This window comes from Pseudorca crassidens, chromosome 10 (genome assembly GCF_039906515.1).
Source record: "Pseudorca crassidens isolate mPseCra1 chromosome 10, mPseCra1.hap1, whole genome shotgun sequence".
Classification (NCBI taxonomy): domain Eukaryota; kingdom Metazoa; phylum Chordata; class Mammalia; order Artiodactyla; family Delphinidae; genus Pseudorca; species Pseudorca crassidens.
In genome coordinates, this window is record NC_090305.1 from 19,211,859 (window position 1) to 19,239,301 (window position 27,443).

Genomic DNA, 27,443 nt, shown 5'->3' on the forward strand with positions numbered 1-27,443 from the left:
AAGTATATGGTACTTAAGACTGATGACAAAGGACTAAAGAACTGTATTCTGTAGTTACTTTAGAAAAAAAGATTTTATATATTAATATATATCTCACCCCTCCCTAGAATAAATTTTCCATTAAAATGCTGGTAGCTTTTTTATTTTGAGAAGAATGTTAAACCTCTTAAAGTCTTCAGGAACCATGTTTTAAAGTACCATTGATACACATCATTTCTTAGCATTTCCTTACCAACAGTTTTTGTCCATTGCTTCTCTCAAAAGAGCCCTATTCCATTAATAACATTTTAAAGTGTGTGAGTGCATCCGTGTGAGTGTTTGTTATGTGTCTGTGTATATCTACATAGTCTATTTCTGTTCAGATTGGCAACAGTTCAGATGTGATGCTTTCTGCTTAGCAATTAATCTACTTTATAAACTTTTGCCTCGGCTCCTTGTTGAGCAAAAAATGAAAGGATAGAGCTAATTCTTTAGGAGAGTCAGTTAACAAGATAAAGAAGCCTTCCTGTTGTTCTGTGGCCACAATTTTAACTAGGTGAATTAGCTTTATCTTTTGCGTAGAAGGTAAGTTATTTAGTGAAATTTTCGAGGATGTTGGTTTTTGAGCTATAACTGAAAGAGTTAACATGAATAAGCTCACATTAATACGGCTTCACGATCGTGAGCCTACAGAGAGCTCTGACTGACTCTGAGCCACATATATATAGGATGGGTCTGTGCTTACAGACGACAGCAGGAATCAACACTCTCATCCTAAAATGGGAGGCACGAGAGGGTATCATACTCTTCCTATGAGTCTGGCTTTCTAATATTCCCCCCCAAAATGTCTTAATAAACAAAAAGTCATCCTATGTCCATAGAGAAATATAATGAGTAAAAAGTTATCTTATGGCCAGAGTATCTTGTTTTATAATTAGAAATCCATGGATGCTCAAATGCAATTTTAACAGAAGCTAAACCAGGTAATACGTCCTTTGCATGAAAATGACTTTAGTTAAAAATCTTCTTTATTTGCGCTGCAAAACTCCTAATGTTCCATTTCAACTAACAAACCAGTTGCTGACAAATGCGTTAAAACCCAATTAAATTTAAGAAAAGCATTTCATTAAAACTATGAAAATCTATCACAAAGAACAGATGAAAGCATTCTGTGATTGGTTACCACATAAAAGCTCCATGAGTTTTTCTTATTAACACCCTCTATAAAACAATACCTGAAGCCTAACCAAGATCTCTTCTGCTCACTCACATAAATGTTCTCCAAATCTGTCAGTGAGTCTCACTTAATTTGTGGAGCTACTCTGCCACGGAGGCCACCATTCCCACAAGGAAAATGTCCACGTTTGGAAGGTGAATTAACTTTCATCATGTGTGTTAAAGTCATCTCCAAAATGACATTTACAATTTTAATCATCTGTCAGTGATTTCTTCCTTGGTTGGATGACATAGTTCTTTTTTTTTTTTTTATTTTAGTAACATACGTTTGCAAAGTGTTTTAAAGTTATTAGTGACTGTTCATCCCTCAAGTTAAGTCACAATTATATCCTACAGACAGGTGGTGAAATATGCACATAAAAGATAAGTATTACGTCCCAATTTTTTAATTTTTTGCTACAGGTATTGTGGCCTATCACCTTCTTGAAGTATACTTAAAATACCAAACTTTGTTTTTCATTTAAAGTAACATTGTGCTTCACTAAGATGACTATTAAAAAGTTCCTGAAAACCTAAATATTAAATATGATGAAGCAAGAACAGGGAAAAAAAAAAGAGACAGAATATCTTTATTGAAGAAGGAAAAGAGAGAGAGAGAGATAAAATCCTCATTAAAGAAAGAAAAAAGAATCACCTTGATAATCAGTTATAATTTCTTATATGTAATCCCACATTTTTATAAACTATTTGAAATCATTAACCCCAGGCCCGGTAATAGTGTGGGAATTTAAAAGACCAGGTAGTCTATTTCCCTAGCAACAAGAATTATTAAGATTGTTGCTTATAGTCTGCAATGCTTTACATTGTCCCATTTGAAAAAATAAGCCTATTAGTAGAAAGCACCATCTCGTGCTTATATTAGAAATACAGGACCCCATTTATAATCATCCTCCCAGATTACTATACCCTTATATCAGTATCTCTTTCCAATACTGTTACATTATATTCTCTGCATATACTTCCTATTTGTGGAAAACATTAAAATAGCTTCTAGGAAAAATACACCAGTTTTCTATAGTATTATTAAGTGCTTTATGTAACTACTTTGATTCCAAGTGATTGGTTACGAAACCTGGAGGGGAAAAAAATCTTTTAAACTTATCATTAATAATGAATTCTATGAAAGCACAAGAAGTTAAAATTTCAAATTTATAACTTATACATAACTAACAAAAATATTCTTTAATATGAGAAAAACATATTTCTATATTTAAGGAAGAACTGCATCATCTCTTAAGAATTCAAAAAACTAATACGATTATTTTTTTCTCCATATATACCTAACAAGGCAATTTGAGTTAATTAACCCCTAAAACTGTAATCAGGAACTGGTTTCATTATGACAATTTTTAAACTTTTTTCAACAATTTCTATCCTATAGCTTCTAATTATATAGAAAGGAATCTGCTTGAAAGTCTAAATATAACTGACCATGAAAATAAATATTTGCTGATACCCCTAGGGGAAAAAATATGACAAGGCGGTCCTAATAGAAATAAGACAAAAGGCAAGAGAAATTGAGGAGTAACAAACTCTTCATATAGCCCACTTTTTTTCTACTATGCTGTCTTGTTCTTTTTGTTAAAAAACTGTTTGGAGAAAATTCAATCTTTGGAATAGCCAATATTGAGTTTTCTAATATTGAACAATAATGCAGAGAAGAGAGGAGTATTATTGGTAATGGTAGACTGGATCAACGAAAATCCATAGGATACCAGAATTTGCAAAACACCCAGCCAGGCTCAGTGATATAATTGGGTGTTCCTTTATAATTCCTTCCTGAGTATGTGTCATTAAAGCCATAAGGATTAAAACCTGCAGCAGTTAAGGGAGGGGCATGACAATATTTGTCAGGAATACACTGAATGAATACTTCCTCCTTCCAAAATGAATACCTTGCATTTTCCTTTTTGTTCTCTTAAGGTGGATTTTGGCTAAGGAGGAAGAAAGAAAGGAGTGTCAACAAGACACAGAAACATTTCAATCTATTGCCATCTTCAAATTATCTCTGAAACTAAATTGCAATTTGTTTATTCAAGAGTTTATTGCTTTAAAAAAATAGTACATGCTTTCCTATTATCATTTTTTTTTAATTCTGTGCCTTCTTAGATAAGTGCTTTAGCATAAGCTGCCATCTAATAATGTCACTTACCGAGAACAGGAATGATCTTGTTCTTTTTCATCTTTACAAAGACAAGTGGCCAATTGTCTTCCAGTGCAAATTCCCCTCTATTACTCTTGTTTAATTTTTCTAAATGACTTTTTAAAACACATCTCATAAAAAGTCACTCTGCTTTAGTAGCTATTCAAAGTTATCTAGTGTTTCCCATTAGTTTGGCCTCTAACTTTAAATTTCAGTAGGTAGTATTCAACCATATTGTCACATTATGTTTAGCAATAACTATATGCTTATTATTCGAGTATTATAACCCTTAATTTTTCTTATACTCAATATACTCTCTTTTTAAAAATCATCCATGCTATAACAGATTATCCTTGTTTTGTTCATTGTTATCATTTTCTTGTGAGCTGGTGATTTTTACTTCTGGCTTTGGTGGTCTTTGAGGGTCCAAGTCAGCCTGGAGGAAAACAGATGAAAACAAAGATATTTAGCTCTTTAGTTACAGAGGCAATAAAATTTACAAAGGAAAAATGACTCACTATTGCCTTTAATCTTATAAATATTCAACTAAAAATAGTTCCTTGGGTTCCCTATGTTGTTTAGTCTATCATCACCCAGTGGACATGACAATCTCAAACTTTACTTGTTCAGAAGCCCTTTCTGGGACCATAACCTACCATGTGCTTAAAGGGCACAGACTCACCTCTTGAGCTTCAGGTGTTATTTTTCTCAATTTTTTTCTTTATTTCCTTTTGAGCTTTTCTTTTCAACAACATACCTATACTTTTCATTTTAGCATTTTCAGAGAAAAGGGAAGAGTAAAATGCAGTTCTCCTCTCATGTCACATTAATAATCCAGCCCCATACCAGATGTCTTTTATTAGTTTTCTACTAGAATTCACAAATTCTTTGTGACTATGGTACCAAGCACCATCGAGTAGATAAGAGGACAGAAAATGAAAACATAAAGGCAGCTTCTGGAACAGCAACCCTGCCCCCTTGGATTTCTCATACATTAATGATATCTCATTACAGTTTGTCTTTTACCCACTGGACTGAAAACTAAGGGGGTAAGATTAGAATTAGCTGGTTTTCAAACTCTGTTCCATGGAATCCTGGAAGTGCCATAGCTTTCAAGTCCTAAGTGCTTGAATAATTCCCTAAGTGTGAGCACAGATGCACACACACACACACACACACACACACATAAACTTCATACATGCACACAAGTGAGCAAAAGCAATAGAAATACCTCTTCACATCCACTGCCAGCTCCTTGAGACTTTATTTCCTCGTCCACTGCTTCTTGCAGCTCATTATTAACCTGGTCCAGTTCCTCGCCATTTTCTTCATTGGTGCCTCTGCTCACACGAGCAGGACCTGCCTGCTCCTCCCTGTGATCCAGGATCTCCTCTGCTTGCTCTGGTGCTTCAGTAGCCTCCCCGCCTCCTTCCTCTTCAACTCCACCATTCATTCCTGAAAAGTCTTCCTTCTGTCCCACTTCCTTATTTTCTTTCTCTCTATCTTCCTCATCTACTATTTCTGCTGGCCTCTGATGGATCAAAAGGAATAATGGATAAAAATAGAAAGTATAACAGAGATTTTCCATGGCACATTATAATAATGTAATAATTATAATATTACTGTCAAGTGAAACTTCCTTACATTTGCATATATACAGTATATCTTGTGTTAACCTTTACAAATATACCACTCTTCACAAATATTGTCTCATTTAATTCTCACAATCATCCTGTGAGGTTGGTATTATTCCCATTTTACAGGTGAGAAAACTAAGGTCTGGGGAGACCAAGTATCTAGCCCAAGATTCCACTGTTTGTAAGTGGAACAGCCAGAATGAAAATGAACCATGTGACTCCAAAATCAATGTTCCTAATCCCCATGGCAAAGAGAAAACTAAACTGCAGGATACTTGGCCAATGTCTAGTGGCCCAGAGGAGGAGGTAAAAAAAAATTCTTTGTGGAGAGATTATCATCCCCACCACTAGTGTCTGGTATGTATTTAAATCTCTAAGTATGAAAAAGGGCAATGGCGATGGCCAGGATGTGAAGCCTGGTTTTCTAAAAATAAACATGGACAGCTTTCCATACAATGCCTAAGAGAGTTGACTGTATATCTCTAAATAACAAAAAGTGATTGTCGAGGGCTTCTCTGGTGGCGCAGTGGTTGAGAGTCCGCTTGCCGATGCAGGTGATACGGGTTCGTGCCCCGGTCCGGGAAGATCCCACATGCCGCGGAGCGGCTGGGCCCTTAGCCATGGCTGCTCAGCCTGCGCGTCCGGAGCCTGTGCTCCGCAACGGGAGAGGCCACAACAGTGAGAGGCCCGCGTACCGCAAAAAAAAAAAAAGTGATTGTCTTGCAGATCCAAGGCCAAGAAACTATATATTCTTTCTATAAAAAATAAGAAACGCTCAAGTATTTTATAAACTAGGCATTTTTACTGTTATTTAGATACATGTAAGTCTGTTTTAAAAGAGAACAGGAGGCCAAGTTCCAGAGCCAAGACTTTGGAGAGAGAAAGACCCAGGTTCAAGTCCTGGCCAGGCACTTACTGGCTGTTACCTAACTTCTTTGAACTTCATATTCCCCACTTGTAAAATGAGAATATAATAAAACTTCCACGGAGATTAAATAAGTTACATACAGTGCCTAGCAAAGCACCTGGCACATCATGATCCTAAAAAAAAAAAAAAATTAAAGTGTCTTCCCATTTGTTATAATCTTTCCTGGACCTACCATATTTCTTCATTGGCCTTAATAAAACATGAGTTTTTTAAAGGATAGGGTAGAAAGAGAATTTGTTTTATGTTAGGACCCCACTCCTGCCTCTTTCTAGTCATCTGACACTGGACAGGTCAGTTAATCCCCTGGTATCTGTAAAACAAAGGTTTGAGGTGCAATTAACTCTGACCTCCCTTCCAACTCTGGAAGTTCATTCGCCTCTAACTACCCAAATTCTTATTATGGGACTATTAATGGTCTTCTTATAAAAGTTATCATAATGCTCTCAGTTTAGGAAGTGAAGAAGGAAGGAAATGGAGCAGAGTAGACTAAAAAACTCAGGATAAAATTCAACACAACGTTATTTCGAAGAGGAAAGAGGCAGAACCATGAATTCTTATACTCTGTCCAACATAAAGTCTCAGATTTGATTACATGATATCAAAGATGCCCTTTAAAAAAATGAAGGTTAAAAAAATGAATTCTTAAAATAGTCCAATAACCATCGTGTTTGTCATCAAAGACGATGTCATCAAAGACTAAATTAAATAATAGTACAGTGCTTCTACATCTTTCAAATTTCCATTCAGTTGCTTAATGTCAAACTGCGTAGAGCCCTAGTGATCCCTAAGCATGCTGCCCAGGGGGAGGCCCTTAGGAAGGCCAAATGCTGGACAGAAACTAAAGGTGGGAGGGGATGGATCTGCCAGATGATGTGGAAAGAAAAGGCAAGAGATTTATAAAATGAAACCCACAGCGCTTGGTAAGGATTTCTGGTTTTTATGCATAAGACCTAAATGAATGACGGTGAGAAAATTTTTCAATTTCCAAAGGGGAAAACACTATGTTCCCATCTCCACACGCTTGTCCCACCCTCTCTCAATGCAGAGAACAAAGACGGCAGAGCATTGACGCAGACGCACTAGAAGTGATGACAGGAGAGTGTGGCAAGGGACAGGGTGGGCACTGTCATTGTGAAAACAGAGCAGAGGAAATGTCTGGGGCCAAAGATGACATTTATGTCACTGAGGAGAAAGGGCTTCTGAGGGACCCAGAGAAGGAACCGGCAGCACCAGGAGGTCCAGAGGCTTCCTCAATAAGACACTGGGACAGAGAGGGGGCGCTGGGTGGGAGAGAGTTAGAATAAAGAGCCATATGTAAAATAGATAGCTAGTGGGAAGGAGCCACATAGCACAGGGAGATCAGCTCGGTGCTTTGTGTCCACCTAGAGGGGTGGGAGGGAGACGCAAGAGGGAGGGGATATGGGGATATATGTATATGTATAGCTGATTCACTTTGTTATACAGCAGAAAATAACACACCTGCTTTATAATTGTAAAGCAATTATACTCCAATAAAGATGTTAAAAAAAATTTACAGAGGAAAAAAAAGAGCCAACTCAGAGAAACACGGCGGGTGGCTCCCCACTAACCTATCAGAAGAGGCCATGAAAAGGCTCAGGGGTCTTGGACCAAGAGACAGCAAGTTCCCTTGCTGGTGACCCTGAGGGATTTTTTAGGGGATACTCACAGGGGGACTCTAAGAGACACTGGAGGGCTCTCAGGCACCATGACCCGAGCTAATGGGCCTGGAGCAGCTGTTTGTGCTGGGCTAGATGCCAGGCATTCAGAGACAAATACGACTGTGACATCAAAGAGCTCAGAGCGGTACGGCAGCACATCACAGCGATCGTGGGGCAGGAGGAAGGAGCAGTAACTCAGGGTGGGGTGTGGCAGCCTGGGGCACATCCCACACAGTCTGGGCACTGAGGTTTTTACAGCACTGCGTGAATGGTGTCCATAGGTGGAGAGCAAAGGACAGGCAGCAAATACACCAAGCACCCGTCACCCGTATGTGCCGAATGTCACTCTCAGCATTCATACATTCATTATTTCCTAAAACCCTCACAAGAACCCTACGAAACAGGCTTCTGATGCCCCTTATATGAATGAGGAAAGTGAGAAATCCCTCAACGCTGCCTGCATCACACCCCAGGTGAACCAACAGGGTTAAGGTGGTCTTGTCCCAAAGTCCTATATTCTTTCTCAAAGTAATAACACAAGCAGTTGCTAATGTACCTAGCACTGCTGCAAGCACACCCAAGTATACTTTCAATGGCCAGAAAATATGACGTCTGCAGTAGGCAACATGACTTTTATTGTTTAAAGAATTACTGACCTGAAAACAAAACATTTCTGGATTTCTATTAAAGACTGGTAGATCTAGGGAAGGAACATTATAAACATTGTTAGGCAGAGTACTTGAAGCAGGACATAACGAAAATCCAGAAATACTACAGCGCTAACGGCCAATGAGAGCAAAAAGATTTCTGTGCAAGTTACCTCTGAAAATTGGATAATCGTGTATCGCACTTCTAGAAATTGTAATCCTTACTGTGCCTAAAGTTGCCTTATTCAAAGCAACTTCGGGTTTTGGGTTTTGTGGGGTTTTTTTGCAGTACGCGGGCCTCTCACTGTTGTGGCCTCTCCCGTTGCGGAGCACAGGCTCCGGACGCACAGGCTCAGCAGCCATGGCTAAGGGCCCAGCCGCTCCGCGGCATGTGGGATCTTCCCGGACCAGGGCACGAACCCATGTCCCCTGCATCGGCAGGCGGACTCTCAACCACTGCTCCATCAGGGAAGCCCTGGGTTTTGGTTTTAAAGAGAAGTTATACAGCATTTTTAATACAAACTCTTTAATAATGATAACAGAAAATTCAAATTTTACTTTAACCATTCAGGAATATAGATATGTCCCTTGCCTCTGAGAATCTATTACAAGAGCTTGCTAAAGTCTGCTAAGGTGACTACGGCTGTCTAAATGGGAAAAAGTCTGTTTTCCTTTACTGATATCTGGATTTATACCTAAAAGTTACAGAATGATAGTGTTGGTTTCTAGTTTTTAGTTTTAAGTCTATCACCCTACCCCCTTCTTTGCTCCCAATCCCCAAACGCATATACATTTTTCCCCCCTTTAATGAAAAGAGCTGGGCTGGGATATACCCTAATCTCTTTTTAAGGATGGAGACACCTAGCCCTAAATTCAGCTCTGTTCTCTTCGCTGTTATTACCACCACTACTAACAAGCAGTATTATGCTTTCATCCCATTATTTCTATTAGACTTTCCCAGCACAGCTATTTTAGTAGCCATCAAACGAAGCCACATCTGGTTGGCTCAACTTTAAGAAATGCTGGATTATGGGGCTGAAATACCAATTTGATCAATTTAAATAAGATGGTAACATTAGTTAAAAGGCTTATAATCCTTTAAAATATCCTGAGTGTAGTACGAAATTTATTATTACTACAACACAATTCAGGACAAAAAAAAGAAAGAAAGAAAAAAATGCTTCTATGACATATCTGTAATGAATAAATGAAAAGCAATGCGCTTTTTGGTGTAATCTCCTTTGAAGCAAGCATTAAATTATTAAAGATGTTTCCAGTGTATACATCAATCAAATCATCCCCAGAAGGAACACTGAGTTTTACACCCATACACACGCACACAGATAAAATCTATACCGTGGCAAGGGCCTACAAAGAAGTAAAAAAAATAAAACAGCACTCCTTCCATAAGAGAGTGGGTGTCCATTATTAGATAGCCACACTATATTTGAATAATGTGTTCCCACTCCACCCCACCAAAAAACAAAACAAAACAAAACTTTGCAACTATTTAGTTTCTTCAAAATTCCCAAGTAGTTCTCAGCCTCTGCCCGTTTAGCTGGCCCTGCCTGATTGCCCAGCTAAGCAGGGACAGTCACAGCCAGCCAGACGCCAGTGTTAGTGCAGTGAGCCAGGGGTGACGTGTACACAGAACCCACGTTCCACCCGCTCCTCAAAGAACCTTACAAGATTCCGATGATGTTTGCAATGTTGACAGAGAAAAGTGGACACAGGAGGCAAAAGGGCGAGGGTGGAAGGTGTGGGGAGAAAGGGACAGGGACATGGATGGAAAAGGTAAGAGTTAGACATCGCAAGTTCAACTTGAGAGAGTGAGGAAGGAGGAAGAGAAGCAGGAAGGGAAGAACCCTCTTTCCCAGGTCCAATCACACTGTCCCTTTTACACTGAAGGGAAGCAGAGCTCCCACATGTGACGCTGCCTCTCCTTCCTGCAGAAGCCAGTTCTCATGTGATTCCAAGAGACTGTGTTCATAACTGAAGAAGCTCGCCAGGCAGGGGTGGGGGTTCCTGGACAAAATTTCTGCCTGCTGATGTTTTCTACAATGGTGATGTCAGCTGCGCGAAATGAAGCAGCCGTGGTCTGTTGGGAAGGCAGGGGTCACTCTGCAGCTTCAGGCTAGTGAACCCACCTCACCCTTTGGAAACTGAGGATAATAATGACCTCACAGAAGTGCAGTAAGGACCAAATGAGATCATGCACATGAAAGACCACTATAAACTGAAAAAGCTACAAATATATATATATACATATATGTGTGTGTGTATATATATGTTTATTATCGTTACCACTCCATTTTTCTTGCCCTTGGATGGAAAGAGTTGAGAGGCTGTTGTCTGATGAAATAGTGTAATACAGGATTTGCACTACAGTCATGAAATCGTATTCTAGTGGGCCACTTAGAGCAGTGTCCCTTCTAAATCTCATTCACATGAAAACAAACAAACAAAATGTATCAAGACACTTAGCAATTATCTTGCCCTTCTTAGTTAATATGCAGGCTGATGTTCAACTTCTGGTCCAATGAGACGGTTAGGTGTGATTTTCATAAACTAATCACCCTTGCTTTTAGTTACTTAGTTTATTCTTTGCTTCTGAGTTCCCTGGTATGCACTTCTCACAACAAATTTACCATCCAATAGCTTTTATTTTTTCTGAACTCTATTCACTCTTAAAAGTAATACAAATGTGCCAGCAGTAAATACCAAAAAAGGGTGACCTCCGTAAATGAGTATATGCATTTAGGTAATGCACGACTTTGTCTTCAGTTGTCATGACAGGTTGGCAGTAGCCGGTTATTCATCCTGTTTCTCCTACCTTTACCCGGAAGGCTCTTCCTTCCCTTCGTTAGACCCACCTTCTCTCGAAGCCTTCCTGGTCCCCTCAGGCAGTTGTCACTCCTGATTTGCGCCCTCAGAACACCTGTCAAACTCTAATCACAGTGTGCCATTATCCCCTACTTATGTTTGATATGAAAATAGTGAACGTGGGGCACTTCCCTGGCAGTCCAGTGGTTAAGGCTTCGCCTTCCAATGCAGGGGGTGCGGGTTTGATCCCTGGTCAGGGAGCTAATATCCCACGTGCCTCTCGGCCAAAAAACCAAAACATAAAACAGAAGCAATATTGGAACAAATTCAATAAAGACTTTAAAAATGGCTCATGTCAAAAAAATTTTAAAAAAAAAAAGGAAAATTGTGAACGTGAATTGCTATCGAGTACGTAGATGCCTCAAACGATGTTTGGAATGATTGTGGAATAATGGGGAAATAACCTTGGCTCTAGGGAGGCCTTCTGGAAGTTTCTAGAAGCAAGGGCTCTTTCTTCTTCATCTTTGTGTCCATCACCACATCTCCCACAGGATTGTAATTCACTGTCTTGAATTAAACCCAAATGTGCCTCCCACAGATAAAAGCCACCAGAGTATGTGCCTTCAGGAAAGGACAGATGATGGTGACAAGGCTCACGTCTGTTGGGCGCTCTCCAGGGACCTGGTCCTATGTTCCATGCACCTCACCTGCCTAATCGTATTTAAACTAACCTCACCACCATTTGAGGAAAATACTATTCTCATCCCAACTTGCAGATAAACAAACTGAAGCATAAAGAGTTAGGTAAACTTGTCCAAAAGCCCACCAATAGTGACAGAGGGATAAGAATGCTTTTTTGACCACAGGACTGTACTATTTCCCCAAGATAATGTACAGAGCAACATCCCAAACTTAACACGATGTTAAATAGTTACTCCCAGCCTCGTGTCTTCTAAGCCAATGCCTCTCCATCACCGGGCATCCTGTTAAATGCAGATTCTGAGTCAGCAGTTCTGAGCCTCTGCATCTCCAGCAGCTCAGGTGCTACTGATGCTACTGGTCCCCAGGTGACACTTGGTGAGGCTCTAAACCACACGTAACACAGGTATGGTCATAAATACACCACCACCCCTAAAAGACATCTTCGGTTAAAATTTCTAATTGTAATTATGCCTCGTTAGATGAAGGTCATATTTTAACTTAAAAAGTATGAATTTTATTGAAAACTGGGAGAAAATAGTACTGACTGTTGACAGAATGATATTTAGCCATAAAGACAGTTCTACAAGATTTATTCTAATTACATCACCCTGCCACTCTTTCTTAGGAGTCACTTTATAAAAAAGAAACACATCATTGCCAAGGCGATAAACCAGGAAGATATTTTTACCTGTGCTTAAAGGTCTTCTCCCCTGGTGTTTATGTTGAATTTAGTCAATTTGTGACTAAAATTTTAAGAGAACCAGTTTTCAGGTAGACACTGTTTCTCCATCCTGAACTTTCAGCACTAGCTCATTCCTGTGAGTAATTGTGCAATACTATATTCTGTATAAAGCACAATTCTTATGTTTCGCTGGAGTCAAGAAAGGGTATAAATTATACTCTCTCCTATATACTCACTAAACTGATGTATATAATGATTGCACAAATCATTTAGATGGTTCCAGTCTCAAAGCCACACTGACATCAAGAACGTCCGGAGTGCGGCTAGATTAACAGACATATTACACATATATGTACAATTACAGATAATACGTACCCTTAAACATAGAAGTGTTTATAAGAAAGGTGAGACTTTTACCTTTTAAAAAGCACTTTATTTATCATAAGCAATTGCTCTTGATACTGTTACTAGAAAAGTGACACCAGACTTTCTCCCTAACATGACACCAGCATTGATGTTCCAAGCGCCTTTTTGCCTGCATTTGCCGACGTGCATATCTTACTATTTATTTTGTAAGGGACATCCTGGGAAAATGGTTGATTTGTATGGCAAGACAGAAAAGGTCTGGTAGTTATTATTGCTGTCTGCATCCTAGCAGGGACGGCTCAGGGGAAACCATAAGTATTCAGGTTTTCTAGAGAATATGCATGCAGTTACAAAGGTTAACTCAGGATTCCTGAGTGGTAAGAGGAAAGAAGATGGAATATGGAAATCATATGGAAATGAGCCACAAAATATCAGAAGCATCAATTACTTGGAAGGTATTTTCACAGACAGATGAGGCTGCTCAAGTGACTTACACTTTAAACTCGCATCACACCTTTGACAGTAACAGCGGCACCAAAATTTAGAAATGGGAAAAGGCATCTAAACAGACACTACAGCTGATGCCCCACCCACTTTAGAAGTAAATGTTGGGACTTCCCTGGTGGTGCAGTGGTTAAGAATCCACCTGCCAATGCAGGGGACGTGGGTTCTGAGCCCTGGCCAGGGAAGATTCCACATGCCGCGGAGCAACTATGCCCTCGCGCCACAACCACTGAAGCCCACGCACCTAGAGCCCGTGCTCCACAACAAGAGAAGCCACCGCAATGAGTAGCCCCTGTTCACAGCAACTAGAGAAAGCCCATGTGCAGCAACAAAGACCCAATGCAGCCAAAAATAAAATATCAAAAAAAATTTAAGAGAAAGTAAATGTTGCTTTTTCTTATATTTATATCAGAATTCCCTGAGGAGTATATTTGAATGTTTAAAACCCTCGCTATGTGAGATAACAGCACACGCTACAACTTTCTAGGCAAGAGAGCCTACCTAACCACCCAACTGTCCTCCTCATTCTTACCTGTCAGGTCTCCCTCCCTGAAATACCCTAGAGCTCAGAACACCCCCATACACACACACACAAATGAAAATACTACCTTAAATGTCCATTTCTCCATGAAGCATTTGCTATCTTTGAAATTTGGGAGTAGGATTTGTTATAGGCTTTGGATAGAAGATGTTTCTGTGGATTTGATGGCAGAATTCAGGCAGAGATGTTGAAAGTAAAGAAGTTACTACACTTGTTTTTATTTCTGTTCCCATAGAGACTAAAATCATCTCCTACCCAAGCTGAATGAGGTGTTTGGAAATAATTAGTTTCAATTTTTCATGACAGCAAAGTACTGCTTCCCGTTTTCAGCTTTCAGAGGCTTACATTCACAGAAGGGAAAAAATGGTTTAATGTGGTTTGAAGTACAATGGCCTACAAAAAAGGGTGGTTCTATTTACAGACATGACCCTCTAAGGACACAGGGAGAGGGAAGCTTTGGCCAGCCACCTGCTGAGAGCTGGCTCACCCAGGCCCGCTGAACTCCACAAGTTCCCACAACACTCATAGAATAAGATATAATACCTTGAAAACTTATATTTATATAGCTATTTAGTCATCTTAGAAAAAAACCTGCCCCATTAAGTCTTCTCACTTTAGAAGTAAATGTTGATTTTCTTTCGCTTACATCAGAAATCGCTGAAGGCTATGTTTTAATGTTTAAGACCATTTCCATCAATTAAACACAAATCAACAAAGGTGATGTCACAGAAGGCCTTGTTGATGATGCACAGGGAAGTTAAGAAGCCAGAGCATCCTCATCTTAGCTCTTCCCACTGTGTGTGATGCTTATAGCACCAGCCACGAACACGATTCACTAAGAGGAGGTGACCTGAACGTAGAGAATGGTGAAAATACTGTTTGCACGCAATTCCCTTCATTTCAGGGAAGGCAGTGGAGGCCGAGTAGCCCTCCGCACAGATGGAATCTGTTTGTGAGACAATTAGAAGCCCCTCATCTCCCCATTTCCCTTCCTTGAAGTGTTGAGACAGAGCACCAGACTGGAAGCCAGGAACCCTGGGCGCCTGTGTAGACTCCCCAGCCCCCAGCAGGCTGTGTGTTTGTGGGAAAATGGCTTTCCCCACTATAGTATGGGGATTTGTTTCTTCAATGGCAAAGCAAGGAGTTCATTCCAGCCTCCTTTCTGGTTCTGAACATTTCCTAATTCTTATTTTAATAAATACATTTCACTGAAATAGATTTAGGGGTCTGGTCAAAAGAAGCAGCCTCCTTTATCTTTCTGTGTATTTTACACATGAACATGAACAAGTAACACAAACAAGCTCTCCATTGAGCTTACCCTTCATAAGAGAAGCTGTCGGTGACTGCTGGTTCTCCAGAAGGGACAAAATATGTCAATGGGCATATTTGGACTTCAAACCTCCTGCTTCTGGTTATAGCCTCTAGGCTGCAGATTCTTTAAAATGGCATTGTGTTCTATATGTGTAGATCAATCATCACAAACTTAAATGCCCCCAGTGGCTGGGCAAATAACATAAATGTGTAATTCAGGACAGGTGTGAGGTAATAGGGAGTGCTGAGGTCTGCAGTAAACTGAAGAGTACACGCTCACTAAAGAGATTCCATATTGTAAGCCCTGGGCCAGCCAAAAAAATTCTCTCATAGGAGATTTGGTCACAGGCTGCCAGTTTATCATCCCTACTGCAGATTCTATGAAGATAGTTTATTTTCACAGTGATGAATTAGTGTGAAAGAGATTTCTGGTTAAACACAGCAGACTGAACAAATGTGTGTGGGGGGGGGGGTTTGTAGCTTCCTTCCAATTTCCCTCTAAATTTTAGGTAAGGGCAACTTTAAAAGGGATGAAGCTATAGAGACACAGAAGACTGGAATTTTGGAAACAGCCACAGAATTTGGGAAACTGTAAAGGCACTGGACATGGGGCCGATTAACAGCAGAACCAAGTAAGCTAAAATTTGAGTCTGTAGGAAGGGGAAGCCAAGAAGCAAACTTTGCACATTGAAAAAACCTATAGAAGGCTTGGGGATTGGAGGCACCACCTGTCTCTGGAAGAATGGGCATAGGTATCGATATAACTAAAAACAGGTGGATTGGCTTAGAGTCTTTAAATGAAGGAGGCAGACTCCCAAGATCCCCTTGCTGATCTTGGAGAAATAAATGAGGTTTATTCTTTAAAGATACTGAACTATAAGGAAGCTGCCCTCAAGCACAGTGAGAACAAGGGCACCGTACTGAAACCCAGAAGGATACATCTCTCTACTTCAAGTCTTTTACTTAAGGTCCCCAAGCCACCTTCCCACAGTCAGATCCCAAAGTGCTCACAGCCAGGCTTACACCATTAAGGCAAGAGGTTGAAAGACTCCACTCAAAAGAAATAGACCAACCCAAAGGAACTACACAGATACTGAAAATTGGACGTACGCCAATGAAATGGCAAAACGAATCACTCTACACTGAAACATCCCCAGCCTGATGAGCTCTGCCTGTGCACACAGAGTTTCCTTAATGCTTCCCTCTAAAATCTAACCAGACATACACCTTAAATTCATACAATGTTACATGTCAAATATATTGCAATTAAAAAAAAATCTAACCAGACAACCAAGGAGAGCCTCTAACGTGGAGACAGAGATCATGGAGATAGAAAGATAGAAAGAAAAAAGAAACAGAAGAAACAAACATAGTTCTGGAAAAGAAAGTTTAAAATAATAGGTTAATCCTTGGAGAAATAAGGGAAGAGACCACATACATAAAATAAGAATAGGATGCTATAAAAAGGAACATTCAGAGAATATGAAAGAGCTCTTAAAAATTAAAACCACAATGGCTAGAAAAAAATCAATAGATGGAAAATAAACCCTGAAGCTTGTTGATTTTTTTTTTTAAGTTGAGAAAATAGAAAAAAATCCATAGAGGTGGAAAGTAGGAGAGATAAGTAGAGGATCAATCTAGGAGGTCCTATATCTGAATACTTGCAGTTCCAGAGGAAAGTAAAGAAATAGAAGAAAATTATCGAAGACATAATTCAACAATTTTTTCCAGAACTGAAAAACAAACATTTTCAGAATAAAAAAGCCCATTGAGGGACTTCCCTGGTAGTCCAGTGGTAAAGAATCTGCCTTACAATGCAGGGGACGTGGGTTCGATTCCTCATCAGGGAACTAAGATCCCACATGCTGCAGGGCAACTAAGCCCACAAGCCACAACTACTGAGCTCGTGCCTCAACTTAGAGAGGCCACGTGCCACAAACTACAGAGCCCGTGTGTCCTGGAGCCTGTGCACCACAACTAGAGAAGAGAAAACCTGCATACCACAACTAGAGAGAAGCCCACGCGCTGCAACAAAAGATCCCACATGCCTCAACGAAGATCCCACGGCTGCAACTAAGACCTGACACAGCCAAAAATAAATTAAATAAATAAATAATAAATAAATAAATCTTAAAAAAAACACAAAAAGCCCATGAGTACCCAGTCGAATAAATAAAATGACCTGCACCAAGGCACATAACTGGAAATTTTCAGAACACCAGGAACAAAGGAAAAAGCCTAACAGCTTCCAGAGAGAGAAAAAGGATTATTTACAAAGGATCAGGAAACAGAATGACATCAAACTTCCCAACTGCAAATCTGGATGGGAAGGCCAACTGAGCAACACATTCAGAATTCTGAGAGAAATTATATCTAACCTAGAATTTTATATCTAGTCATGCTTACAGTCAAGTTTGCTAGAGAAAAAAAAAAGACATTTTCAGACATGCAGAGTCTCAAAAAATAAAAGTTCCTCCCATGAAGCTTTTCCGAGGCAGCTGCTAGAGGTGAGCTCCACAAAAACAACGAATGTATAACCAAGAAAGAGGAAGATGTAGAAACCAGGAAATAGGGAATCCATCCACGGGAGAAGCAAAAAAATTCCCAAAATAATGGTGAAGAAAAATACCAGGATGACTCTGAAAAGTAGATCCAAAGAACAACCAACCAGCCTGAGGCAGATGATCGAAAGCCTTGAGAAAAAGATCAAATTGAGATTTATTATCACTGTGTACATCTGAGTACATCAAGAGGAGATCAACAGTTCTGGCAGAGTTTGGAGATGGCTTGGTAATGACTACAGAGAATAGAAAACTAATCAAATGAAAACTTAGAAAACTAAGCAAATGAAAAAAACATAGGCAATTACTAAAATAGGGAGGAGGAAAAAATATTACACAAGAATATTTCTCTATTCCATGAGAAACAGCTAATAGCTCAAATCGGTTAGGTCTATAGAGCAGGAAGAATCCAGGTGGGGAAAGCTGGGGCAAGTGGTTACAATTTTTGTCATAATTTTTCTTGGATTGGTTGACTTTTAAAAAGAGTACATGTGTAACTTTGTTATTAAGGATTTATTACGTTTTAAATCAATCAACAAATAAGAAAATAATATATACCACAACCTCCAATTTAAAACAAAAAAGAAAGCTTTCACTGCTCCTGTGTTCATGACGCTGGTTTAAATGCTATTTAATGAAACTACTTAGCATAAAAACATCTTGCAATTCTCATTTTATTACTACTCAAAATCAACTACAAGTGGATGGAAAAAGCTATAAAACAATCCAAAACCACGCTGAAGTTACAATCCACATCTTCTGCTCTCTTCTCTCAAATGGAACAAAATCCAAAATATAATTGCTTCTTTGCCTATTTTATAGGTATGTATTTGCCTGTGTCTTTGAGATGGTGGCTTCTCCTGCCTGATCTTTACTTACTAGAGGCAGTTTACTTAACTATAATGGAACGGTCTCATTTCTTGCCTCCTTAGCTTGGAAAAGCATCAGTTTATAAATGGAACGCAATGACACATAAGTCATTGGTGCCAGGTATAGCCACAGATATTAGTTAATCAGGCACTTGCTTCACTGCTTACGGGAAACCAGATTGATTTAGAATGTGCATGCAAAACAATTAATTTTTAAAGGAGTACTTTATTCTTATGAGACCTAAACTCTCCCCTGAGAAAAGGTATTTGTTCTGGCCTCCCCAAACCTATAAAAGAATGTGACACTCTTCAGTTTCCCATGGGTTTGGACGTAGTATTAGATCCAGGATCATTCATTTGTCTCTAAAAAATTAAGAGTCTAGACCTTGGGACAGAGCTCAAACATGTTTTTAGCTGAAATTAGTCCACAGTGCCCCATTACACACACTTAAACACATAAACACAATGCCAGGTGGGATCAGTAGAGGCTATGAAAGACTATGGAAGATCTGAAATTTTTCCATACTTAACAAGCTAACACATTAGCCTGCCATCTCTTCATGGGTGCTGGCAGAAGACAAGAGACTACTGGGTCAGAGACAAAGGACTTTACTGCTCACAGCAATAGCAGTAGCCAGAGGATCAGCATTTGCACCCACTCCCTGAGGCCCCATTTCCACAGGGCAATGAGAAGGGGGTGATACACATGGTGGCTTACATTACAGGGGAAGGACCCCATGCTTAGAGAACCCAAATCTTTTTTCTCCAAATATTTTCATTGTGATAAAATAAACACAGCAAAAAATTTTACCATTTTAACTAGTTTTAAGTATACAATTCAATGGCACATCTTTTATAATGGATAGTAAACGTGCCTGACTTTTGCACTCTAGGGAGACATTATCTTTATTATACTGGACCATCAACAAACCTAGCCTTTGCTCCACACCAGGATTTCTCAGTCTCAGCACTACTGACATTTTGCACTGGATAATTTTTTGCTGTGAGGACAGTCGTGTGCTTTACAAGATATTTAGCAGATTCCCTGGCCACTACCCACTAGATGTCAGTAGCACTCCCTCACTTGTAATGATCAAAAATGTCTCCAGAAATTGCCAAATAGCCCCTTGGAGGCAAATCACCTCCAGCTGAGAATGACTGCTCCAGAGGAAGTCACGATCTCTGTCTTTTGAGGCTGTTCACTACACAAACATCCTGGAAAAAACAGTCCAGAACAAAGGCAATCTGTGCCTCTACTCACAAAACATGCAAAACACAAGAGATCCATGGAGAACTGCCTCTCAACAGAGGCCTTAATATTTACTTCTGAAACTTGATCTGCTTTTCAGGCATAGATAAAGTACTTGGCCAATTTGCACATGATACTACACGCACACACACCCTTCTTCGTGGTACTTTGACTAAAGTTACAACAAGAACCATTTAGATGATAGGAAACAAGTTCAAAGAAGTTAAGTAGGTATGGCCCGAAAGGAAATGTATGTATCATTTACAGCTGAGCCAAGCAGTATATAATAATTCTTTTCTCATGCAGGAATTTTTCCCCTCCTTGGGTTAATAATTGGCTTTTGTGGGGGAGGAGTGCATTTAATACTCTTCCCCAGATCACTCCTGTGCTTTGAAGTTAGACACACCTGCATTCAAATCCCCATTCCTCTACTTAACAGTACAAACCTGGACATGTAATTCCACCCATAGGAGCTTACTTTATTTCCATACATAAAGTGAAGGTGATAAGACCTATCTCACAGGGTTGTCATAACAATTATATGAGAAAGTGCCTAGTACAGTGCCTGGCACTCAGTAGGTACTGAATAAAGAGTAGCTATTGCTACTATTACAGGTCCTCAGAGTGGTTCTTACTATAATGGAGCTTTACACTAATTTTTCCACACTCTCACTTGGTTTTTCACAATATTTATAACATAGCTGCTTAGGATATGGAGCAAAAGACCACCAGGCCACAGAGAGAATGACTCTAAGACCTGACTTCATAAGCATGTCATGCCAACCCCATGAGCTAAACAATCCTAACTCTATTACTAATAGGGTCAAAGAAGAAAGCAATTCTGACCTTTTGTTACCTGGTTTTCTTTTCTTCAAACTGACCTCAATTTGTTGATATTGCCCAGCTTTCACCAATCTGTTTTTTTTTTTTTTTTTTTTTTTTTTTTTTCGGTACACGGGCCTCTCACTGTTGTGGCCTCTCCCGTTGCGGAGCATAGGCTCTGGACGCACAGGCTCAGCGGCCACGGCTCACGGGCCCAGCCGCTCCGCGGCATGTGGGATCCTCCTGGACCAGGGCACGAACCCGCGTCCCCTGCAACAGCAGGCGGACCCTCAACTACTGCGCCACCAGGGAAGCGCTACCAATCTGTTTAATCTGTCTCTCCTGCATACTTGTATTTTAATAAGCTAGCACTCTTGTGTCAAATAAGAAATCAAGCTCTGCAGACACTTTGGATGGCTGTTCAAGTATCATCAGGGATCAACTCGTCTCGTGCCCTCCCCTTCCTGGTGATCATGAAACTCACAAGTAAAGAAATACCGATCACAGATTTCAAAACTAAGTGATTAACAAAGAGATCTCCTTTTTGGTAATAATGCTATGACTTTCTCTTGATATTTGGTATTTTTGACTTTGGAATATAAATTAGTCTTGGTTTCTGCTGCTATTAGGTGTTGTACATACATGATGATTTCTCTTCTTTGTCTTAAAATATAATATTTAATTATAGCTTCACCGAAGACTTAAAATTCCAATTTCCCTCAGGGGGAAAAAGAAATACCTATAACTGGAGCTTATGAAAAATTGTTAGTTGCAGCTAATCCTGGATAATAACTTGGATTTTTGAAATCTGTGTGATTTTTAACACATTAAGCTTTTCATCAGGAAGGTGATGCTTTTACAGAAAATGCCGGTGGAATAATCAGGCAGCAATTTCACTGCTGCAATGTTAAGACAAATACAGCTGAGAACATCAACTATGGAATTTGCTGGATTGTGAGGTTTGCTCTTTGAAAAGGAAATATCACATAATAGTCAGGAAAAAAGTGGCAATTCCTGGTTACTTTGTATTCCCTTGAGCCTGGGATTATGAATTCCCCCTCCTCACCTAAATTCCAATCCTCCACTTAGAATTGTAAGAAACTTGATTGAATTCTATTAAAAAGCCTAAACAACTTTTATTTCTTGTATCATTTAGCCAGAATGAACACTACTTAGTTCCTTCTATAAGCACATGTGTGTACACACACACACTCCTAAAAGTACAGTGTCCCATTGGCCTAAAAAGAAAATCAATACACACTTAGCAAATATTTGAGCTGCATTTATATAAGCAATTCCTTTACAAAAAACAAATTCCAACCATCGCCATTTCAAGGACCCTAAAGGAGAGAAAATAACGGCACTTTTAAACTGCTTTTCTAAATGGAGGACTTTTTTCTAGATTAAAAACGCCCAAGCCAATACTCTTTTTTGTATCAAACTTTCGCCCTCTGTTTCTCATACCTAACTCCAACCCACCTCGTTCTTCAATGCTGTTTATTAAAGATATACCATTGTCTGTAACAATAAAGACTCTGTCCAAATGGCTCCTCTTTGTGGGAATATGAGGAAGGACTGAAGGTGTTTTGTTTTATTTTTAAGGTCGTTCAGCCACATAGCTAGCACCTGAGAGCGTTTAACTCGCATCTGCATAAGAACAGCACAGGGCAGGTAACACAAAACTTGAAAGAAAAATAGTATTTGGTTTACACATATTTTTAAGGCATGGAGACTACCTGGTCAAGTGGAATCTCAACTTGAGTATCTTCATCTTCTTGGACTTCTGCAGCCCCCCGCGTTTCTGATCTTTCCTCTCCAGCTTTGAAAACGCCTTCATCTATTGAGACAAATACACAGTGAGAATCAAAATCCAATTGTGACATCGTGTGGCTGAATGTTGAAATTACAGTCAAATCCCTAATGAAGATTATTTTTTGTAGGTATTCTGATTCCCCTTGTATTGACAAGATTTTTGTAGCCCCCATTTCTTCTATATTTTCATTGGGAAAAGGTTCAGTGACCAAAACAAGGCTGACCCAGAAGAGCAGGGCTATTTTCCAGCCTCTCCTCACCCCCTGGCTACTGATTTAATAACACAGTGCTTGGGAAAACTGGACAGCTACATGTAAAAGAATGAAATCCGAACACTCCCTAACACCATACACAAAAATAAACTCAAAATGGATTAAAGACCTAAATGTAAGGCCAGACACCATCAAACTCTTAGAGGAAAAGAGAGGCAGAACACTCTATGAAATAAATCACAGCAGGATCCTTTTTGACCCACCTCCTAGAGAAATGGAAATAAAAACAAAAATAAACAAATGGGACCTAACGAAACTTAAAAGTTTTTGCACAGCAATGGTAACCATAAACAAGACGAAAAGACAACCCTCAGAATGGGAGAAAATATTTGCAAATGAAGCAACTGACAAAGGATTAATCTCCAAAACATACAAGCAACTCATGCAGCTCAATATCAAGAAAAAAAACAACCCAACCCAAAAATGCGCAGAAGATCTAAATAGACATTTCTCCAAAGAAGATATACAGATTGCCAACAAACACATGAAAGAATGCTCAACATCACTAATCATTAGAGAAATGCAAATCAAAACTACAATGAGATATCATCTCACACCGGTCAGAATGGCCATCATCAAAAAGTCTACAAAAAATAAATGCTGGAGAGGGTGTGGAGAAAACGGAACCCTCTTGCACTGTTGGTGGGAATGTAAATTGATACAGCCACTATGGAGAACAGTATGGAGGTTCCTTAAAAACTAAAAATAGAACTACCATACGACCCGGCAATCCCACTACTGGGCATATACGCTGAGAAAACCATAATTCAAAAAGAGTTATGTACCACAATGTTCATTGCAGCTCTATTTACAATAGCCAGGGCATGGAAGCAACCTAAGTGTCCATCGACAGATGAATGGATAAAGAAGATGTGGCACATATATACAACGGAATTACTCAGCCATAAAAAGGAACGAAACTGAGTTATTTTTAGTGAGGTGGATGGACCTAGAGACTGTCATACATAGTGAAGTAAGTCAGAAAGAGAAAAACAAATACCGTATGCTAACACATATATATGGAATCTAAAAGAAAATGGTCAGAAGAACCTAGGGGCAAGATGGGAATAAAGATGCAGACCTACTAGAGAATGGACTTGAGGATATGGGGAGGGGGAAGGGTAAGCTGGGACAAAGTGAGAGAGTGGCATGGACATATATACACTACCAAACGTAAAATAGATAGCTAGTGGGAAGCAGCCGCATAGCACAGGGAGATCAGCTCGGTGCTTTGTGACCACCTAGAGGGGTGGGATAGGGACGGTGGGAGGGAGGGAGATGCAAGAGGGAAGAGATATGGGGACATATGTATATGTATAAGTGATTCACTTTGCTATAAAGCAGAAACTGACACACCATTGTAAAGCAATTATACTCTAATAAAGATGTTAAAAAAATTTTAAAATTAAAAATAAATAAATAAAAGAGAATTGGATTAAAAAAATAATCCAGTGTTGGGAAAAAATAAAAATAAAAAATAACACAGCCTTGTACAAGTACTTAGATGGGAAGGATTTCCTACCTACTACCTCTGCTCTCTCCTCCTAGCCCTGAAACAGTGATGATGCTTGATGCTTGAAAATACTCCTTTTAGAAGTGTGCCTTTCCCAAAAGAATGTTATACACTGAAATAATGTATTGGAATAATTCTCTCTATTCAGAGTAATATAAAAAAATACTTTTTACTGTACCAGGATCATAGAGCTGACTCCACATCTCACACAAATCAATCTTTTACTCTGAAGGTGTCCACAGTATTTTCACAGCCTATGTCTTAAAACCCTTAACGATAAAATGTAACCCAAATTTCTAAGACTTTAGGTTAAGCTCCTTCGACTTGTTCTCCCACAGGAAGCAATAAGAGCTGTTTTCCATATTTGAAGTAGTTTTAATGTCTTCCCTCCGTCTTCTCTTCTCCAGGCCAAGTAATCAAAGAATCACAGGACCATTTGTCATTCTGTCCATCTATTTGCCTCAAGACAGGTCTAATGCTTCAGTCATTCACATGGATGTTTTCTCTGCCCAATCATTTAAAAATCCCTGGGGATGGAGATTTCACCTCCTTGTCTGATCATCTATTCCAGTATTTGATTACCCTTACAGTCTAGAAAATGTTTTTATCTTTTGTCTTAAAACCCCTTCTATTTCTCAAATGGAAGCTTGTTTCCCAGAGCACAAATAGTTAACACATTTCACATGATAATACTTCATATTGTTAAAGTTATGAAGTCACTCTTAATTAAGCATAAAATATGTCTTTACCTTCACTGAGGATCAATTATATGTAAGGCACAATATGAGCCGATGTGACCTCCTAGGATATAAATGAGATGTAGACTTTTTCCAGTTGCTTACAGACCAATGAGTAGACAGAAATACATACACACCACTAAGGTGCCCTGAGGTAAGAGGCATAAGGGCTACGGCAGAGCCCTAGTGGAAGCTTAGAAGGTACAGCCAAGTGAAAAAGGAAGGAAGGAAGAGAGAGAGGAAATATAACCAAACTCAAGCCCTTTTTGTTTCTCCTAGAGAAACAATTTTCCCTTTTAATTACTTTTTAATTACTTCTCTACTTTCCTTTTCAAAAACCAGGAACAACAGAGCTATCCCCAAAGCTGATTAGACATGTTAGATTAATTTACATGGATTAATTCCATTTCTTATTGAAGTATAATTTACAATGTTGTGTTAGTTTCAAGCGTACAGCAAAGTGGTTCAGTTATACATATATACTATTTTTCATATTCTTTTCTATTATAGGCTATTACAAGATATTGAATATAGTTCCCTATGCTATACAGTAGGTCCTTATTATTTAACTATTTTATATATAGTAGTGTGTATATGTTAATCCCAAACTCCTAATTTATCTCCCCGCCCCCTCGGCCACTACCCCCTTTGGTAACCATAAGTTTGTTTTCTATGTCTGTGAGTCTTTCTGTTTCGTAAATAACGAATTTACGAAACAGAAAGATGTGTTTCTAAAGATGTGTCATACTTTAGATGTGTTTCTAAAGATGTGTCATACTTTAGATTCCACATATAAATGATATCATATGATATTTGTCTTTCTCTAACTTACTTCACTTAATATGATAATCTCTAGGTCCATCCATGTTGCTGCAACTGGCATTATTCTTTTTTATGGCTAACATTCCATCGTGTATATATACCACACCTTCTTTATCCATTCATCTGTCATTCTGAGGATTACCTGCAGCAATAATTTAATCCCAGACTGGTTTTTACTCTCAGCCAACAACCTTGTCACCTAATAATCCTTTCCTTCCACCAGCTCATGTGTGCATAAGCAATCCAAGGTAATTTTTCATTCACTAGAGTTTTCTCAGTTAAATCGTCCTGTGTATATATTAATTGAATATATATATATACAGGAATCACTAAACAATCATCACCAAAATGATGATTTCTGCATAGGCAGCAGCTATTTTGGGTTATCTCTGCAACCCATCTCCCCAGGGACACAGCTCACCTAGCAGGTCTAATGATTCTGTCCTAACTCCATAGCATCTTATAACTCAGAGCATGGAGGCAAGCGAAACTGCAGTTCAGCAATATCAGAAAAAAGAATATAGAAAACAAAACAATATGTGATGATGTTCTCATGTATTTGGCCTGGAGTAAATGCAAAGTTATGGTCACAAGCTCAACAAAGCAATCCTTGAGCTAAGAAAAGTACAGGGAAGGACACTTCAAAGGGCAAGGAAAATAGCTTACAATTATTCTGTCCTAAAAGAAGTGAAAGGGAGTAATCCAAGTCTATAAAATTGGAGTCAACAGGATAGGGCAAGCTGATGTTTGTCTCTCCATCAAATTCTGGAACACAGAACTCAAGGAAATAATAAACATTACATTGATGGTAGAAAACATTAATTAAATGATAGAAAAATAAATTCCACTTTATTCACATGTGGAGTCCATAATTCTGAGAATGTATAGAGGCAGAATAAACTAATTTCAAATAGGGTTGCACATTTTATCAAATGTTCTCTCCAAAATGGTTTAAAAAGGAAAGTTAAGGTGTGTCTGACATTCATTTCCACCTTCTGAAATACCTTAGAAGACAACAATCATACTCATCCACAAAGTGTCCCTGGAGTCAACCGTCTGAGATAGATGCTGGTCTCAGTAGACTATGAGCTATGTCCATGACTTTTTTGGACAACGTTTTTTCATCCAAGTATGGCACCTGCTTTCAAGGGAACCACAAAGAGAAACCTACAGATACCAGAGAAATATATTGTTAATGCTCACATTCAATGAAATGTTTAACTGTATCCAAGCAGAGCTCTGAATGGCTTGCAGATGTGTTTTAGGATAAACATTTCACAAGAAAAGAAGAATGAGATCAATAATAACAAATAAAATGGAAAGGGCACTGAGATGGAAAATGGCAACCATAATGATATAAACAGCAAGGAGACAAATCAACAAAGCTCAACATTGAGTATGGTGACAAAAAGAGAAAATACGAAGATAAAAGTGTTTGGTTGAGCCATGGTGTAGGATTTGTTCACCACTAAATGGAGATGTGTAAGCCACCTCCTTCAGCAGCACAGAGCAAGAAAGTAAGGTTGGAAAGGAATTCACAGAAATAAACAGTGATGGAAAAAAGAAAAGCAAGAAAGTTACTTTGTGATACGAAAAAGGACTTGAATT

General features: G+C 39.1%; 1 protein-coding gene across 1 annotated transcript in view; it reads right to left on the reverse strand.

Annotated features, from left to right (window-relative positions):
- Positions 1-1,424: 1,424 nt before the first annotated feature.
- Positions 1,425-27,443, reverse strand: part of DCDC2 (doublecortin domain containing 2) — a 155,860-nt gene continuing 129,841 nt past the window's right edge. The window contains exons 8-10 of the mRNA XM_067752114.1: positions 22,416-22,516; positions 4,590-4,889; positions 1,425-3,794 (exon numbers count right to left, since the gene is read on the reverse strand). Coding sequence (XP_067608215.1) covers positions 3,696-3,794; positions 4,590-4,889; positions 22,416-22,516 — 500 coding nt within the window. The 3' untranslated portion in view covers positions 1,425-3,695. The remainder of the gene's footprint in view (positions 3,795-4,589; positions 4,890-22,415; positions 22,517-27,443) is intronic.